The sequence below is a fragment of the Gracilinanus agilis genome, chromosome 2, assembly GCF_016433145.1.
Source record: "Gracilinanus agilis isolate LMUSP501 chromosome 2, AgileGrace, whole genome shotgun sequence".
Taxonomy (NCBI): Eukaryota; Metazoa; Chordata; class Mammalia; order Didelphimorphia; family Didelphidae; genus Gracilinanus; species Gracilinanus agilis.
The window spans coordinates 342,517,650-342,537,388 of record NC_058131.1 but is presented as its reverse complement, the minus strand read 5'-3'; the positions used below and the strand labels follow the sequence as shown (position 1 = coordinate 342,537,388).

At 38.0% G+C, this 19,739-nt stretch overlaps 1 protein-coding gene across 2 annotated transcripts in view; it reads right to left on the bottom strand.

Moving 5' to 3' along the window:
* The window catches only part of TOP1 (DNA topoisomerase I), a 127,471-nt gene that overhangs the window by 46,763 nt on the left and 60,969 nt on the right, over positions 1-19,739 (bottom strand). For both annotated transcript variants that reach the window (XM_044664320.1, XM_044664321.1), the window contains exons 4-5: positions 2,752-2,878; positions 1,005-1,060 (exon numbers count right to left, since the gene is read on the bottom strand). In XM_044664320.1, the coding sequence (XP_044520255.1) occupies positions 1,005-1,060; positions 2,752-2,878 (183 nt within the window). The remainder of the gene's footprint in view (positions 1-1,004; positions 1,061-2,751; positions 2,879-19,739) is intronic.

Genomic DNA, 19,739 nt, shown 5'->3' with positions numbered 1-19,739 from the left:
TTTAACAAAATGAACCCTAGAACTGAAAACCACATACTGGACCCAGAAAATCTGGCCAGTTATCCCCTAAGATAAAACATGCTAGCACTAATTAGCTCAAGGAGTAGAAATTACTCTACAGTTCTCACAAAACAGTTCCAAATTATGCCTGAAGGGGGCATCTATCATTCCTACATGGATGGGCTCAGGACTGACTGTAAATTGTCTTACAACTAGGCATACATTCAGAAATGAAACCAAAAGTTGCAAGCTTCAGGAAGCAAACTCAAAGCACTTTGCTGGAAGCAACAAAGGCATATCTTTCTAGCCCTTTCTAACAAAATGAATCATGTAGGGCTACTTTAGGGAATTAACTGGAATCCTGAGAGAGAAGAGTTTGAGTACTTATCTAGAAAACCTTCAAAATGTCTATACCTCATAGATGATCTTTATGTACCATATCCCCCCCAAATATGCAGTAAGATAGAAGCACCAGGTTAAGTCTATCTTCAGACAGTGCTTGAAAGTGACCAAAGACTTTAGAGCATGAGATTTGTCTCTGAAATTCTGTGAAAGAAAGGAGAAACATCTTAGTGGTGTCTGTCTCCTATCATTGCTAGCAAACAGGAAAGAAGGAACCTTAGCTTGGCAGTAACAATGCATGACCAGTTTAAGCAAGAAGAACAAAATGGAAGCCAATAACTGGCTTTGGTTCAATATATCCCAGTTTGTATGGCTCACACCCTCCTATTCACTTCTGAAAAAAGGCAGGCTTCAATCACTGCCTACCAGTCCTTCCTCCTCAAAATAACTTCTTGGAACACTCAACATTGCTACTCTCTTCTCAAATGATAGGACAAGAATCAATGTTGCCTCAGATTAAATTATTTCCTCACAAGTCATTCACTATAATAGTGAAGAAAACCAAGTAAGGTTGTCTGTCTGTCTCTAGGCCCGATGCTGCTATCATTAAATGCTACTGAACACCAATACTGAAAGACAAATCAGCATAGGAGATTCCTTACCTAGAGAAACCATTTTCTTTTTCCTTCTTTATTTTTGCATCCCCAGATGGTCTTCCCTAAAAGGAAAACAATATATATTGATCAGCAACTCAAAAGATTTGAGTTTGGGTGAATCTCTCATATAATCACAAACATCAATTTTAAGAATCTTTAGACATTCCTTTTAGCATAGGATAGCCTTCATCTTTTCATAAGGAACTTTCCAAGGTTATCTATGAGATCAGACAATCCAATTTTCTCATTTTAGTTTTTTTAAAACCCCCTACTTTCTGTCTTAGTAAGGGTTAGGAATTAGGGTTAAGTGACCTGCCCAGGGTCACAGAGCTGGGAAGTGTCTGAGGTCAGATTTGAACCCAAGTCCTCTGGACTCCAGGTTAGTACACTATCCACTGTCCCGCCCCCCATCATTTTACAAATAAGTAAACTAGAGTTGTCTGAGTTGGCCTTGGAAAGTGGCAGAGCTGTTCTAGAATACAGTGTCCTATGATCTTTCCATTACACACTTGTTTCTTACTTCAGGATGGTAAAACATCTAAATTATCTAGCATAGAACACAACTTCATTATGATTTTGGAGATTCAGAGTGAGTAAGGAATGGGACCTTGGAGAAAGAGGGAATGGGGATCAGAGGATAGTAAAAATAGGGTGTGCTTATAAAAAAAAAAAAGTTTGTAGGCTTGGGTAGCTAAGTCTTGTGTACTAGTAAAAATGTCCCATGAACCAGTATAGTTGGTTGGAAGACAATGTTATACCCATACTGGCTCCTTTTGGAAGGGAATTTTGTTTCAGGAGATTTTTAAACTTTTAAGTATTTATCATTTCCCCTACTTCATGGACATCATTATGTCTTTCAATGATCTGCTATGCAGAACAGGGAAAAAAAACAGGAGTGAGCCACTATTTCCTGTATTTTTAAACTTAGCCAAACTAAACAACCACATTTCTCCTCTTTCAATCTTCTATGACTTATTAAGACACATTGAGCCTTTCAAAAAATCTGCACAGTGTGTTCCATCCCCAGCCGAATGGGAAGAACCTCACTGAAAAAGTTTTATTCGGCCAGACTGGGTCTATGAGCCTTAGAAGGGACTGATCACCATAAAAAAACAAAAACAAGCCAAAAAAAAGAAACAGCTAGAAAGAACTTTCAATCTGCAAATAATATCAGTGCTAATAATATCTTTAAGGTTTGCAAAGCATTTTATATATATTATCTTATTTGATCCTTTCAATAATCCAGTGGGATAAGTGTTATTACTATCCTTATTTTACAGATGAGGCAATTGAAGCAGGGAGAGACTTTCCTAGGACCACATAATCAGTAAGTGTCTGATGAAGGATTCAAATTCAGCACTCTACTCTCTATATCATCAAGGCCATACTTTTGATTTATTCCTCTCATATAAGTAGGCTGTTATCTCCTCTGTCCAAAAATATACTCCACCTCACAAAGAGTTTTATATCACTTAAATGCAACTTATTTTTGGAATCCCCATAGTCTTCGTTTATCCACTGATTAGCCGAAGTATTTCCAAGGAAGAAGCAAAACAAAACAATATGAGACACTGATCCCCCTGGAATACTGTGAATTTGCTTTTTAGGCTTAAGACTGATTTGCTTCTAAGTCTCAGGCAAAACTGCCTGGGCTCAAGGATCAACATATTCTCCATTAATATAGAAAATTCCTATGTAGTTTGGCAACTTCAAGTGCCACCTCCATTTCTTTCCCCACTGGAAGATGAGGTACCTTTTCTTCCTTTCGTTTCTCCTTGTCTCTATCTTTATGTTTGTCTTTGTGTTTCTCTGAGCTGCCATCTTTGTGTTTGGTTTTCTCCTTTTCTCTGTGTTTCTTCTCTGAGGAATCTTTGTGCTCACTGAAAAAGACATACTGAGTTAGCCTGAAGCAGGGACCACAGGGCTTCATTTCACAGGATCATCTCACAGGATACACTGAGATAACGTGAACCACGGAAACGCACAATCACTTTATACAGTCTTAGCACAAAGATCAAGTACAGGCTTCTAGCCTTGTCTGAATTTATCTTTTCATTTTATTTTTTAACACAGCGACAAGGCAGAGAAAGAGAAGCACTAATGATGTCAAGAGAACTCTGAATTTACAAAGGCATGATGCTATGGGAGCATTTCAATTATCCCACACGTGATATAACAATCTGAAACTGAAATTGTCTGTTAAAAAATTACATGGAAAGCATGTTCGGGGATTTCATTCTAGTCCTGGACTAGCATGTAGCCTGTATGAAAAATACTGAGCTCTTTTTATTTATGTGGCCAACAAAAAACAGAGCCTGTTTCCAAGGAAAGAGAGGCAGGACAAGATCTGGATAGATCTAAAGAAACTTGTTCAGTCTTTCCTTTTAGAAAGTCACTAATACTTATTACCAGTTCCCATCCCTGTTAGGCCTGCCATGTGAGGAGGTTTACACAAAACTTGGAAGAGCATTCAATTTTGCAGCCCAGGAATGCAAACCTAGGCAGCTGGGTGGTTCCATAAGCTAATGACTTCAGGGAAAATTCAAGTGCTATGGATTCAGAAGCACTGATCCAGATGTCAAGTCGGCTGGTGTCCATTCAAAGCTGCTCCAGCCCCCTAGACCTGAGAGCGGTACCATTTCCTGTTCATGAAAGGGTTAGACCTTCATATCATTTAGGAGTCCTTAGCTTTAGTACATGCAAAGATGGATGAGCTTTTTTTTTTTTTTTTTTTTGCCCCTTCAAACTGTCAATTTAATAACTATTTGATAGATGAACTGAACATTTACTAAGGGCCTCATCCATCCATAGCGCTGAATATCATAATACAGTAAAGACAATATCTGAGGCCCAAAGAAGATTATAACCTATGAGGAAAGATAAACTCAATCACAGATCTTCCATTACTTAGCTATTATATGACATTGTGCAAGTCATTCCTTCCTTCTGTTCTGTCCCTGCTTATAAAATGAAGAAGCTGAACTAAACAATCTCTAAGCTTCCATTCAGTTTTGAAATTCTATTATTTTAAACACTAATGGTAATGGGGGAGAGAGAATCATTATTCCTCAAAGTGGTCCTCCTTCTTTCCAAAAGCGGTGAGCCAGAGCTAATCTGAATTTCACAGTCAAATAAACAGAGACTGCAATAAGATGAACAACTCACACATAGATAAAATGCCTTAAAGTTTACAAAGTGCTTCCCTCACAACTCTGGGAGGTAAGTAGTATGAAAGACCACTGTATTACAATGTACAAATGTAATGGTCTCCCTTTCAGGCAAGGGCCCTATGGCACAAAGAGATTAAGTGACTTGTCTAGGCCCATTCTATTAGGAAGTACAAAGGCCAAGATTCAAATGACAGACCCCTGGACCCAAGACTCTCCTATGCCATGCTGCCTCCAAAACATCAAGCAAACTAAGTCCCAAGGAAAAAGATAATGCCAGTGGGAGAAAATCTAAGAAATGGCACAGAGAGAGGAAAATGCCAAAGTTATATTTGCTGATACTTTATGATTTCCAAATTCTTTCATTTCATTTATCTTCAGACTCTTCCCAAGGTTGAACTGGTTCCAGAACCACTTGTTAACTTTTAGGTCTAAGCATTCACATCTCAAAAAATGAAAAAATGCAACAAACCAAGGCTTGATTTATTGCTTTGTTGACTGTCCAGATTTAGGTGACAGAGAAAATGTTAACAATGTACATTAGGCTTAAAAGCGTGTCTTGCACACTTTTCTTTCTTTCTTCCTTTTTTTTTTTTTTAAAAACCTTACCTTCCATCTTAGAATCAATATTGTGTATAGGTTCTAAGGCAGAAGAGTGATAAGGGCTAGGCAATGGGGATTAAGTGACTAGCCCAGGGTCACACAGGCAGGAAGTGTCTGAGGTCATATTTGAACCTAGGACTTCCCATTTCTAGGCCTGGCTCTCAATCCACTGAGCCACCCAGCTATATCCCTCCCACTCCCACACCCCCACATTTCTTCTGAGAGCCATCCTGAATATTTCTCAGCACACTCCTGCCTCCAACAATGCTAGGTGGAAGAAGGAAACTGGGAGATCAAACAGTAAGAGGAACTAAGACTTTTAACTCACTTAAAAATTGTATTTTGTTGCTGAAAATAAAATCTCAAGATCTCAGAGACATTTTTTATCCTACCCCTTCCACAAGAACTGCAAATGGTTGCTAATGGGCTCTAGATCCCATAGCACTCCCTCTTTTTTAAGTTCCACTCCACTTACTCTCTCTGACTTAATGAAGCTAATTCTCCAATGCTTGCCTGCTTTATTAGAACATAGGCAACAACCATTTAATATTCTATTGCAAAGTGTGCATAAGCACATGAGTGCACACAAGCTACTGAAAAGATACAAAACTATATGTTTTTTAGATTTCCATTTGTTCACCAGTTCCACCAGATAGTGGCCAGGTAAGGAAAAGAAAGAGATCACAAAGAGCCCAATCTAGACTAATTTGCAATCCAGGCAGTGAGGTGCCCTGGGTGAAAGATTTTTCCCTTTCCTATATTCTCCAAACACTGATAATGACTGAGCTAGCTAAGAACATTGAGTAGAAGCAGGAGATAAGGCAAATTCTGCTGCATAATAAAAGAAAAACTTCCTAGTTCCCTATTCCTGGAATGCTCACTGGCCTCGCCTCCATTTCTTGGTTTCCTGGGCCTTCTTGACTTAGCTCAAGGCCCACCTCCTCTAAAAGGCCTTTCTCAGGTCTGTCCCTGCCATTTACACTGTATAGATCTTGTAGTATGCATCTGTTTGCATGTCATCTCCCTATGAGAATGTGGGCTCCTTGCGTACGGTACGCACCATCTTTTTGCTTTGTATCCCCAGTGCTTAGCACAGTATCTAGCATGTAGCAGGTACTTAATAATACTTGCTTGATTGCCTTACTAGAGGCAGTCTAATGGGGAAAAACCAGGGAAGGTGCCTCTCCTTGTGGAATTCTCCAGTCCTTCCTGCTAAGTCTCCTACATAACAACTAAATAATCTTCCTCACAACAGCAGTCCTGAATGACTACTTGTCAAGGATATTGTATAGGGTAGTGATGGCGAACTTTTTAGAGACAGAGTGCCCAGGCCCGCCCCTGCTGACACCAGACAGAGGAGGTAGGGAGCACTCCCATGGGGCTGCTGGGCAGAGGGGCAGGTCATGTGAGGAATGTCCTAAAAGGCATGAAGAGGAGGAGGGGAACAGCTCAGCCTGAGTCCCTCTGGCTTTCTCCTAACAGAACTCAGGAGAGTGATTTAGGAATTTGTAATCTGTGTGGTGTAGAATCTATATAGAAATTCATGACTTTTGGGGAGTCATGAATATTTGGGGAGATGTCACCTTTTTCTTTATGCTAATTCTATCACTCTAATTTGCTAAAAGGAACTTCAAAGCCATCTATAGCCATTCTCAAATATAGGCTCATTATAGGTACTTGAGGCTCTGTAGTAGAAAACATCAGGAAACCTAGAACCCTGCTTCCTTCTCTCAAAAAAACCTCCTACTCTAGTTGGAAATGCTTAAAAAATATAAAAGGCAACCTACTGATTTGGAAGGCAAGCATATCTTAAGAATGCCAAGCAGGTCTTGCTACAGTTAAAAAAGATTCAAATGCAAATAGTGGTAATCCCACAACTTTCCTATTAGTCTCACTTTTTGATGGAATCCGAAATTACCCCCACCTACTCAGTATTATGAGCCTAGAGGAAAAAACACACCCCAAAACATTGGACTACCAGCTGTGCCCAGATGCTGAATGCTTGGCTCAGATTTCATTTCTGCCTGGAGGGTAAGTGATACTGCCTAGCAGAGACTGAGAAATCAACACTCTAAGTGAAATAGGGGAAGAGAAAGCAACTTAAAGATACCCTCTGAAAAGAGGTTCATGTTTACATACTGCTACAAGATCTAAACACTGAGAATCAAATTAAACCCCCAACCCTATTCTCCAAAGCATAATCCAGCTTCACAATTATGATGGTCAAATCCTTGAGGCATTCATTTGGGCAATGGAAAAAAATGACCAGGGACTTCTTCCCTAGTTAGCTAGGAATGAGTGAGAGGGTTGAGGTAGGGAGAAACAATGGTGAGGAAAAAGGAAGAAGAAATCATCCACAGGAGAATGGTTCATTTATGGAGTTCATTTCAATAAAACAAACATTTATTAGGCAAATGCTATGTACTGAGGATATCCTAAAAACCAAAAAAGACCATATATTTCTGGGACAGTTAAGGGGTTCAGTGGATTGAGAGGCAGGTCTAGAGATAGGAGGTCCTGGGTTCAAATATGCCCTCAGAAACCTCCTAGCAGTGTCATCTTGGGCAAGTCACTTAACCGCCATTGGCTAGCTCTTGCTGCTCTTCTGTTTTAAGAACCAACACAGTATTATTTTAAGATGGAAGGTAAGGGTTAAAAAAAAAAGACCTTATTTTTCCTACATTTCCCTATTTTTTTAACTTTCTTACTTGTCTTTTTAGTATTAGTATTATTAGTATTATTTATTATTATAGTTTTATTATAGTATTATAATTATAGTATTAATTTATATATAATTATAGTATTAATTTAGTATTAGTATTATCCATATGCTCTGATCCAGTAAGCCAGGCTTCTTTGCTGTTCCTAGCACAAGACCCTCCATCTCTTGGCTCTAGGCACTTTTAACCATTTCTTCCCTATGCCTGGCTCCACACGGACCCTCCTCCCTCATCTTCACTTCCTGGCTTCTTGAACTGGCTTTCTTCAACTCCCAGCTAAAATCTTACCATCTATAGACAGAAAGACTTTTCCAAATTTCCTTTAATTTTATTTTACTTATTTATTTTTTATTAAACACTTACCTTCTATTTCAGAATGGATCCATTCTAAGACAGAAGAATAGTAAAAGCTAGGCAACTAGGGTTAAGTGACTCACTCAGGGTCATGCAGCTAGGAAATGTCTGAGACCAGAATTGAAACCAGGTCCTACCAACTCTCCAGACCTGGGTGCTCTATCCACTGTGCTACCTAGCTGTCACCAATAACCTTTCATTTTAGCCTTTCTCTCTACTGATTATCTCCAGTGTATCCCATATATAGCCTGACGGTACACAGTTGTTTGTGTGCTTTCTCTGTTAGTCTATGTGCTTCTTGAGAACAGGGACTGTCTTTTGTTTTGTGTGTCCAGAGATCGGTGCTGTGCTTGGTGAACAGCAAGAGCTTAATAAGTGTTTATAGATTGACTGGCAATTCCTACAGACCCTGATTTTAGTGACATGATAAACCTTTAGTTGCAATCTAGTACACAGCAAGAATGATGGCAGGTCATACCCTTTGATCCAGCAATACCACTACTAGGTTTGTACCCTAAAGAGATAATGAAAAATGTTTGTACAAAAATATTCATAGCTGCGCTCTTTGAGGTGGCAAAAAACTGGAAAATGAGGGGATGCCCATTGATTGGGGAATGGCTGAACAAATTGTGGTATCTTATGGTGATGGAATACTATTGTGCTGAGAGGAATAATGAACTGGATTTCTGTATGAACTGGGAGAAACTCCATGAACTGATACAGAGTGAAATGAGCAGAACCAAGAGAACACTGTAAACAGAAAGTGAAACATTGTGTAACTATCCAATGTAATGGATTTTGCTACTACAAGACAATCTCAAGGGATTTATGAGAAAGAATGCTATCCACATCAAGAGAAAGAATTGCGGGAGTAGATATGCAGAAGAAAAACAAATGACTTGTCATTTGTTTATATGGATATATGATTTAGGGGCTTGGTTTTAAAAGACTGCTCTATTGCAAAAATGAATATGGAAATAGGTATAAATGATAACATTTGTATAACCCAGTGGAAGTGCTTATTGGATCCAGGAAGGGGGAAGAGTAAAGGGGAGAAAAAGAAAATGAATCATGTAAACATGGAAAAATATTTTTCAAATTAAAAAGGTTTCACCTACTTCAGTTTTTGTGAGGAGAGCCTTTTAAGAAAGTGAACTTTAACCCAAATGTGAGACACTGTAATCTCTCACCTTAACAATGGTATCAAGTAGTCCTTGGCTTCTAAATTGGTACAGAGATGTCACAGAACTCTTTGAGAAGGTCAGTCCCAAACCCCAGATATTGTGTTCTACCAACTCTATTTGAAGGGAAGCATTCATTCTTTCAGTAAACATTGACCAAGCACCTATTATGAAAATGTCATTCGGATGGGTTGAGATGGATTAGAACAGAAATGCTAAGAACACAACACTAGAAACAGGTAAATAGTTTTTAAAAACAAATTTGCTTATGAGGGAAGACATTCATCTGTTCTCAAAATGGCTCACCAGCAAAAGTATACACCATATTACTAAAGGTCTGTTTCAGAGCCTTTTAAAAAGGAAAATGGGATCACCAAATCCAGGCAGCATGCATAGGTCCAATAGCTAGTATAATGAACTTCAAGTCAGTAAGGATTGTCTTCAAATCCTGTCTCAGACATTATTTGGCCTTGGGCAAATAAGTCCCTAAGCATCTCTTAGCCTCAGTGTCTTGTTTGAAAAATGAGGACAAACTCTGAGCTATATAAATATGTTGCATAGAAAATTAAATGTTATCTATATGTAATAGAACAGATGCCTATATCTCAAGCTATACATTTATAAATAACATAATATGGGCTAGCAATGGTCACATCTCAAAGTTCTTTTAGGACACTGGCCAGGAGAATGGAGTTAATTTAGGACTACTATTTACTGTTTCTTTACCTATTTTGAGCTCCAATTTACTCCAATAATCTTTGCCCTATCCTTTCCAATCTAAAGTTTATACTCTGACAGAAAAAAATGAGTGTTAAGTAATTTACTGTGTTGCAGAATCTTCAGAATTAGAAGGGAGCTCACAATCCAACCGATATTTGAGCATAAATATCTTTTACTGCATCTCTGTCAAATGGTGGTCCAACTGCCACACGAAGCTCTCCAGGGATTACTACCCACCCTCATTTCAATTTTTCCTTATATTAATGATAAAAGCTGTCTTTACAAGCAAGTACACAAATTCAAACCCTCTTCTGTGTGACAGCTTTTCAAACATTTTTTGGAAGATGTTTTAAAACTATAATAAACACCAACAAATTAAAAAGTAAAATTGCATGTAAATCATAGATGATAATCAAGTTATAGCTTGTTAAAAAGAAGCTATACATAAATTTAATAAAATAGCCTTTTAAATTTCCCAACCAATATCTTTTTCATCTGTGTACTCATCAGATTTTATTACTGTTATTTTAATCCAACTGTAGTACCTGTGTATGGTGTTCTAATTCTTTCTTCACTTCTCATTTTGTAAGAATCTTTCCACATACCTTTGTATTCTTCAAGTCAGTCTTTGTCCTACAGTTTATTTGGTTGTTTCCCAATTATTGGGTATAAAAGCTTCTACTGGACATATATTTATAGTTTTCCAGGGTCATAAATAACATTTCTAAGGCAGTTTCTACAAAACTGGGACTTTTCTCCTCTTCCACCTTCTGCCAATTCTTCTCTTTGTTGTTATTAGGTCTTTCTGAATCGTGTCCAACTCTTCACGATCCCACTTGGGTTTTTCTTGGCAAAGATACTGGGGCAGTTTGCCATTTCCTCCTCTAGCTGATTTTTGCAGATGAGAAAACTAAGGCAAATAAGTTTAAGTGATTTGCCCAGGGTCACAAAGAATAAGTATCCAAGGCTGGATTTGAACTCAAGAAGATGAGTTTTCCTAATTCCAAGCCCAATCCCTATTCACTGTACCACCTAGATGCCCAAAGTGTCCCTAGGCTTCTCTTATCCAAGGCTAAATGTCTAGTTCTTTCAACATATTCTCATGTGATATAGTTTCAAGGGCCTTTCATTGTCCTTCCTAAATGTTACCCTCAGATTTGAAGATGCTCTACAATCAATCGACAAGTATATATTCAACACCTACTATGTGCCAGGCATTGCACTAAGTGTTGGGGATATAAATACAATAAATGAAACAATCTCACACTTGCAAAAAGTTTATGAGCTAATGGGGAAGATGTGTGTATATATAAACATATACAGAAAAAATGCAAAGTAGTTTAATATAAGGAATGGAATCTGTCCAAGATCAGCCTTTCTGACATAATTCTTCTAGAACCACCTCCAAAAATAATTATCCTTGCATCTGTCTTTTAAGTCTTTTTGATGAGTTCCTGATGCATTAGCATTTGTTTCTTTCTTTTCTTTAAACCCTTACCTTCTGTCTTAGAATTGATACTAAGTATCAAGTTTCCAAGGAAGTAGAGCAATAAAGACTATGCAAATGAGGTTGTGACTTGCCCAGGATCATATAGTTAGGAAATAGCTGAGGTCACATTTGAATCCAGGACCTCTCATCTCAGAACCTAGCTCTCTAACCACTGAGCCGCCTAGCTGCCTCAACATTAGTTTAAGATGGCATCCTATTTCATCCTGGTCAGAATAATTTTTGCCTATATCATCACAATTTGTGGTTGAGAATGTCATTCTTTTTAAGTCATCTTTCCTCTGATAACTCTTAAATTGTGTAATCCTACCTATTCTTTCTCTGAAATCTTTCAAATCCATTCTCTCTATGGATTTTATACATTACATGAAGTCCAACTTTCCCATCCTTTTCTAAGATAAGGTAGTGATTTCCTCCAGTGGTTCCTATCATTACTACTCTAGCAATTAGTTTCCTCTTCTTCAGAATCAAATCCCTTCATCATTTCCTTTGTATTTCTAGGGAAAAAAAATTATTGCCAAGAATAAATAATCAGTTGCTCTTGCTCTGATGTCTAGCAGATTTGTTCCAACAGATGTTCCAATAATTGAAGTGCCCCAATGCTACTATATCAACCCTCTGCATCAGCTTTGTGATTCACTTTTTATCTCAATATCTATTTATTTCTTCTACTCAGTCAGGCTGCATTAGAATGCCCCTATAATATCCCTTCTGTTTCTCTCCCCACTGATCTTCACCTAAATGTTTTTCACTATGCTCCCTTACTCCAGTTTATTAATTTTCTCACAGGAGTACATGATCTTGAGGCACGACACTACCCAAAAGCCTTGTTTAACAAATTTGTTCCTTTTCAAAAGAATATATCTATTTACTGCCAATTCTATTTCCAAAATTCACATTTCAGCAAGACTCAGTACTATCTATGGGATTAAATCTGCTTGTTGTCAATTAACATTAATTCTCCACCCCAAGCTGTGGGCCTATCTCTTCCCCATTCTTCTTTATGCCTCAAACATTCTCCCCTAAAGCTTTCTTGCTGTCGGTAGCATTCTTTACAAGCCTCAGATCATTCTATGCTTGAGCCTTCTTCACACAATCTCATGTGTTTTTCATACTTTTTTGTATTCCTCTTTTGTTGCTTCCCTCTACTTTCATCTTTTATCCCATTCCTTTTTGAATGAGAGCTCAAAAGAGAACTCTCTATTAAGATATATCTGTCTCAACCCCCCTTTGCCTTCCCTGGATTGATTTCCATGCTTCCTCAGAATTCCATTTTTTAGGCTCCAATCCTTTTCATTGGGTTGACTGATCATGTACTCATTTTAAAAATCAGGTTACCAATTAAATGTACACAGGGTGAATTATGCCTGATGTCTCCCCTTCTTAGTTATCCACACTTGGCCAACAAGGTTACTTTAAAAAAAATTATTTCTAGATTTGCAACTCAGAATATTCCTCTCAATAAAGCACAAACCTTATTACAAAAATATATTCTCCGAGAACAGCTGAACAAATTGTGGAATATTAATATAAAGACTATGTGTATTTTTTCTTTATCAATTACATGTAATCAATTTCCACATAAGTTTTCCGAAGTAATATGATCCAAATTGTCTCCCTTTCTCCCATCCTTGCAATTTGATCTGATGATACATATACTATCATGTAAAACATATTTCCATATTGTTCATTTTTGTAGGAGAATAATTATATAAAACCAACACCTCAAAATAAAAACCCAAATAAACTACAGTGAAAGATTATATGCTTTGATCTGCATTTCAATTCCAATAGTTCTTTCTCTGGAGGTGGATAACATTGTCATAAATCCTTAAGAACTGTCCTGGATTACTGTATTGCCGATAATTGCTAAGTCTATCACAGTTGATCATTCCACTATATTGCTGCTACTGTGTACAATGTTTTCCTGGTTTTGCTTATTTCACTCTGCATCAGTTCATGTAGGTCTTTCCAGCTCTTTCTGAAATCATCCTGCTCATCATTCCTTACAGCACAACAGTATTCTATCACCACCATATATATACCACAATTTGTCCAGCCATTCCCCAAACTACCTGCATTGTTAAAGAAATGACAGGTATGAAGAACTGAGAGAAAACTTGGAAGGAAGGGTTATAGAAATTGATATCAAGTAAAATAAGCAAGATAAGGAGAACTTTTACATGATAATCAAAGTGATGTAAGGAAATCCAACTTTGAAAGACTTCAGAATGACTAATATAGTGACCAATAATGACTTCACAAGACTCCTCAGGGAACACTGTACATAGTAATGCTAATATGCTGATTATCTGTGAAAACTTGGCTCCTCTCAGCAATGCAATGATCTGGGACAATCCTGAAAGACTTATGATGGAGAATGGTGGAGAATCCAGAGAAAGAAATATTGGGAGTAGTTTTTCACATCAGTGTAACTTTGGTTTTACTTGGGGGTTTTGGTTATATACAAGTGAGCACTTAAAACAATAAACAATATGAGAGTATGTTTTGCATGACGAAAAAAAAATGTTCCTCATGAAACATACTTACCTCCTACCTCTTGGTAAAGGAGAGATAAATATTGAGATTTGGAATGAGACATACATTTCTGGACATGGCCAATGTACTGATTTGTTTTGCTTGACTATACTTATTTGTTATAAAGGAGGGAATAGTTGGTGGAAAGTGATATTTTTTTAAAAGGCATATTAATAAAACATTAAACACACACACAAGACAGAGTTCAGTCATAGAAACAGGGGAAATACCTTTTAAAACTGAATATGCACCAAAAAAAATCCCACCTTGCCTTCTGTCTGAGAATCAGATACTAAGTATTGGTTCCAAAGAAGAAAAGCAAAAAGGGGTAGGGTTAAGTGACTTGCCCAAGTACAGATAGCTAGGAAATGTCTGAGATCAGATTGGAACCCGGGACCTACTGTCTCCAGGTCTGGCTCTGTAGCCACTGAATTCTCTACCAGCCCCTGAATAAGCACTTTTTGTGACTGCCTGCAGTCACAAATTAATAGGGAATAGAGAGATAGAGAGGGAACACAACAATGGAAGAAAGACTCAGAGACAAGGCTTCAAGAACATGGGATCCAGCATGCATGCTCCTCTAATAGTGGAAGAGAGAGAGAGAAAGAGAGAGAGAGAGCTACCTACACGTGTCCCCAATCTTTTATTGGAGAATCAAGGAATGGAGAATGCTAGGTAGCTAATGAACACGTGACATAGCATATTATTTAAGATTGGCTCAACTGACAACCACAAGAGCAAAGAGGAGGAGGTTAATCAAACATGTGACCTGGTAGGGAATCTGGTCTGTCAAGGTAGGAGGTAGGACCCTGTGGCAGCTAACGCCCTGCCCAGGAATTCTCCTGACCTTTGGACTGTAGGTTTGGAGATTGGTCAGAATTAACAGAGTATCAATGAAATACAATGATAGAGAAATAATATGATGATGAGTCTGGTACATGAGCACATAGGTTATAATATTAATATATCAATACCTTCATGTTTAGAATATACCTGGGATGCCATACTTTTAAACTATATGTAACAAAAGTTCACATTTTCACACATAATTGTTTTTATTTTGGGCATCTAAATGTTTGTTGATGATCAAGTTCCTAATAAAAAAAGAAAATATAATTAAATGGAAAGTTAGTTTGCTGGTCACTCACCAACAAAAAGAAAAGACTGCATCCTTCAAATTTGACAGTATGCTATTAACATTATGACATTATCATTCTTCCTCCATCTCCCCTCTTCTACCCTCTTGCCTCCTAGATTCTTGCCAATTATTATTTAAAAAAAAAAAAAAACCCTCACCTTCCATCTTAGAATTAATACTAAGTATTGGTTCCAAGGAAGAAGAGACATGGTAAGGGTGGGGTAATTGGGGTTAAGTGACTTACCCAGGGTCACACAGCTAGGAAGTGTCTGAGGCCACATTTGAACACAAGACCTCATCTCTCTAATTCTGGTTCTCAAACCAAGTCACCTAGCCACCCAATTCCAGTCAATTCTATAATACCAACTAATTAGTTCTATCTTCTAGGTCAGAATTAGGACCTGGGTAGCAGCAATTTCTCTTGTTGCTTCTTTTGTCTTCTGGGATACCAAACTTTTACTAAATCAAGTTGGATTTTTATCAACTCATAGTTTTAGAAAGTCATGGATTCAGATGGGTGATAGAAGGGATCTTAAAAGTCCAATCTCATATTATAGATGAATAAAATGAGGCTCAGAGAGATGAAGCGACATGTCTAATGAAGAGTTCAGCTCCTCTGACTCCAACTTTAGCGCCCTTTTCCTGGTACTATGTATGCACTGTCCTTCCATATTCTGTTTTTAGTGTTTGAAAGTCCCATTGCCTTTCCCACACTATTTATCTTGCTCCTGGGGCATTTTTTGTCAACAGAAACATGTCTATTTCTTTTATATGGCCAAGTATTCTGTAGTATATTCACAAAATACTTCTGTTGTAGATCATTGTCTTTTTACAAAGAGATTGTCTTGAGAACTGCTGTGGATGAAAAAATGTTTCACCTTGTGGCTAATGGTTGTTAGGTCTCTCCAACTTCATTTGAGTGGTCTTCAGATCGTAGACCATCTGTTTTCAGCTTACACTATCTTTACAGCTTATTAGAACCTTCTAGAATAGCCTTCAGGAAGCTAGGATTACCAGTTACAACAAGGTAGCAGTTTAAGGCAATATAACCTCTCTCTCTCTCTCTGACCAAAATATTCTTACTGCTCTTTCTCATGGATTTCATTCAGTTATGGATTTTCATTTAAGTGGAAATATTTTCTTGACAAGCAAGTTAACTGATCACTGTGTTAATCAGATATGTTTCTTCTGAATAAGGCATTTGCCTCTACTATGGTAGGTATATTATGATAATTAATTTTATCTCACTAAATCTAGGTAATTCCTACCTGTACTTACCATACCTATAAAACCTCATACTCGCTTGCTTATTACCCATGTTATATGCATTACTATATAAATATCTGAAATATCCTAACTCATCTTTTCATCTGTTTTCTATATTGTTAACATTCTATGTCATTCATACATGTGATCTTGGGCAAGTCATTTAATTTGTCTAGGTCTCAGTTCATCATCTCTAAAATAAGAAAACTAGTTTAGTTTTCCATAGGAATTTTTCTCCCTTAATCTCCATTTTCACCTTAAATGTCTCTTGATCAGAGAGACAAGTTTAAAGCTAAACACTGTCTACTGAGTCTTCAATGTTGAGTATGTTATTAAGGGAATTCTTTGTCAGTTATGGTTGAATTAGATGCCCATTCCCAACTCTGAAATTCTACAATTTCCTAGACTTCAGCTGGGAAAGCATTATTCTAGTACCTGAAACGCTGGTCCAGAAAACCAAAGCCCATATACAATCAGCTGTCCATTTGCCATAGCTTCCTTATTCTTCACCTTCTTAACCTTCAACTGGAAAAAGTCACCACTGGAAAATGCCACCACTATCTCCAAACTCTTCAGTTTTCTGTTTAGGACTTTGTAGTCCTTGAGACCTTTACTAGAGTTCCACATATTAGAAATGGAAAATGGTCAATGGATTTATTAAGTGTATCAGTAATTTTTCATATGCCCAATACACCCCCCACTCCCACTGGCTGTGCCAAATACGTAAAGGAATATGTCAGGGAAGAAAGGGTGAAAATATAGATTTTATTCAAAAGGGCTTATAATTAGTTTCAAGCAAAATAGCATGGTATAGTGCAGTGATGGCAAACCTTTTAGAGATGGAGTGCCCCCCCCCTCACTAAATGCTCAGTGCTCCCTGCCCCTCCTTTACCCCACACAAGGGAGGAAGAAAGCACTCTCATTGGGCTGCTGGGCATAGAAGCAGGTGATGTGAAAAAATGTCATCAGACATGGTGGAGAGGGGAAAGGGAGCAACTCTTGTCCAAGTCCCTCTGCCTTTCTAGTAATAAACTGGGTGGGGGGTAAGGGAGTGCCCACAGAGAGGGGCTATGTGCCATCTTTGGCACCCATGCCATAGGTTCACCATCACTGGTATCATAGAAAGAGTGTTGGATTTAAAGGCAGAGGAGTTTGGTTCAAACTTCAGTTTTGCTATTTACTAACTGTACTATTTATCTCTGAGCCTCAATTTGATTTATAAAATATAGAGAACAGATTAGATGACCCTTAAGGTCTCTTCCAACTCTAAACCTATATTTCTATAATCTTAAATATGGGGATATGAATTGAAAATTACATATACATCCTCTTGAATGCTATTACTTTAAGAAAAGTTTTCCAAATTCAAGGAACAAATATTTAATCTCAGCTTATAAAATATTCCTCCTCTCATCCTCACAAAGTAGAGCTCAAAGGGGGATCCTGTCTCCTAACATGCCCACTTTCTCACTCTTAAAGTATATATATGTACTACCAAAGTAGCCAAAAAGTTCAGCCCTCAACTATCTCAAAGGACTAGCTTTCTTCTTTTCTTAGCTTCCCACGGACTTGTCATCTGTGACAAGTTCAAGACATGGTGCTTGGGAGTTGGAGCACAAGCAGCATAAGCAACTCAATCCAAAGCCAAGCAAAAATAAAAGCTTCTCTCTCATGTGATGATCTTTTATGACCATCAATCACACCTCCCCACTTCAAAAAAACAGATAAGAATGATAGAAACCATTTCTCTTCCTTAAATTAAATTCCATATTAAAAAAAAATTTGCTGTAGAATCTGAAAAAGCAGCTCTTTTAGGCAGTTGTTCTATCAGATGCCATTTTCCTAGCTGGTTTTTGGTCCAGTAAGCAGTTCATTCCTTTTGCGTCTTATCAAAAGCTATACATATAAAATGGCCTTCCTCAGAGAGGAAGGTAGAACACAGTAGAGAAGCTATTCTGAAAATTCACACAAACAACTGGAGGCTCATTTGTTACAAACCATTGCCAAATTCTTCAAACCACTTTGGCTTATAATGACCACAAGCTGGGCCAGCACCTCTATTTTTTGCTTCTTGGAGTTTTACTGGGTCTGGGTTGTTAAAATACATATACAATGGCAGCAGTGTCAAGAATAAGGATCATTTCAAGTTTTTCCTAATTGTCCTTGGGGTTCATTACTCCCCTGGCTATAATTCTACCTTCCTAAACTATTTTACGAAAATAAGCTGTACCTTTGGGGTCCACCTTGATGGTGGGCAGGATGACAAGAGGAAGGCAGTCTGGGATTGCTGAACTGTTTGTTCAGTTGTTGTTCAGCTGTTGCTGAACTCCCCCATGAACAAGTGAGGTGCCTTTACAGGCACATGTATAAAAAGATAAATCAACGTCAGCATACTCTCAAGAGAGTGAACATGGAGCTTTCTAAGTATCTGATGTCTGGAGGTATCACTGATGTAGTAGGAAGAACACCAATTCTGGCATAAGAATATGCAAAGGTATGCACTGTTCAACTGTGAAGGAGATATTTTAAATAAATTTAAGATCTCTAAAATGTGAGATCTGGGAATTGTCAACAGTGCAATGGGGATTTCTAGGCAGCAGAACAGCATAAGAACCTCAAGAAAAAAGTCTGGAGAAACAAAGACGAGACAAAGGCCACAAAAGGTGAAGTGGAATAGAATAAAGGCCAGTGGCAGAGTGAATGGGGTATGCTGAGGTCAAATATGGCTTGGGAGCAGGGCCTCTAGCACATGCTAAACAGAGGTAAGAGTAGGGGGTTGAGATTTCCTAGGGATACAACCGGAGATGGTAGTCATGATGTCAGAGGGCTTTGAATAAGAAGCCAGGAGTGGACTTAAGAGTTCAAATAATCAAAAACTTCATATAATGAGGAATGGTGGAAAGTTGTAGCTAGAGCACTCATTGGTACTTCTATACTTTTACCAGTAGTGGGGTTTAGCAGCAGTAAGTAAAATAGGAGACTTCTGAATTGGGGAATTCTGTCACAGAATGTACATTCCAAATAGTGATTTCTTTTTTGCTCCCTTGTTATTCTGGGTATTAAATATTACATGATACTGTTCCCTAGTGGAAAGGTGTCTCTTTGTGTGTAGCTCCCAAGTGAAAGCCAATAGGGATAGGATGCCTAGGGCTGCTGAAGGTATTAGACCACAGAGACAAGTGCCAATATGGACAACATTCATGTGAAAGACTCTTCTTTTTGTCAGCCACATAACTGCACACCAGCCAACGCAGCCAAATAAGGAGATGGAGAAGTTTTGGTTTAGTTTTCGCATTCTGGAAGTGAACGTGCTAAATCTTAGAAGAAAATTAAGTGATGGTAGTAGAAGCTATGTGGTGCAATAGATAAAGTGCCAGACCTAGAGTTCAAATCTGGCCTCAGGCAAATCTGTATGACCTTAGGCAAATCACTTAACCCTATTTACCTCAGTTTCATCATCTGTAAAATGAGCTGGAGAAGCAAATGGCCAACTACTCTAGTATCTTTGCCAAGAAAATCAAATGGAATCATGAAATGACTGAACAAC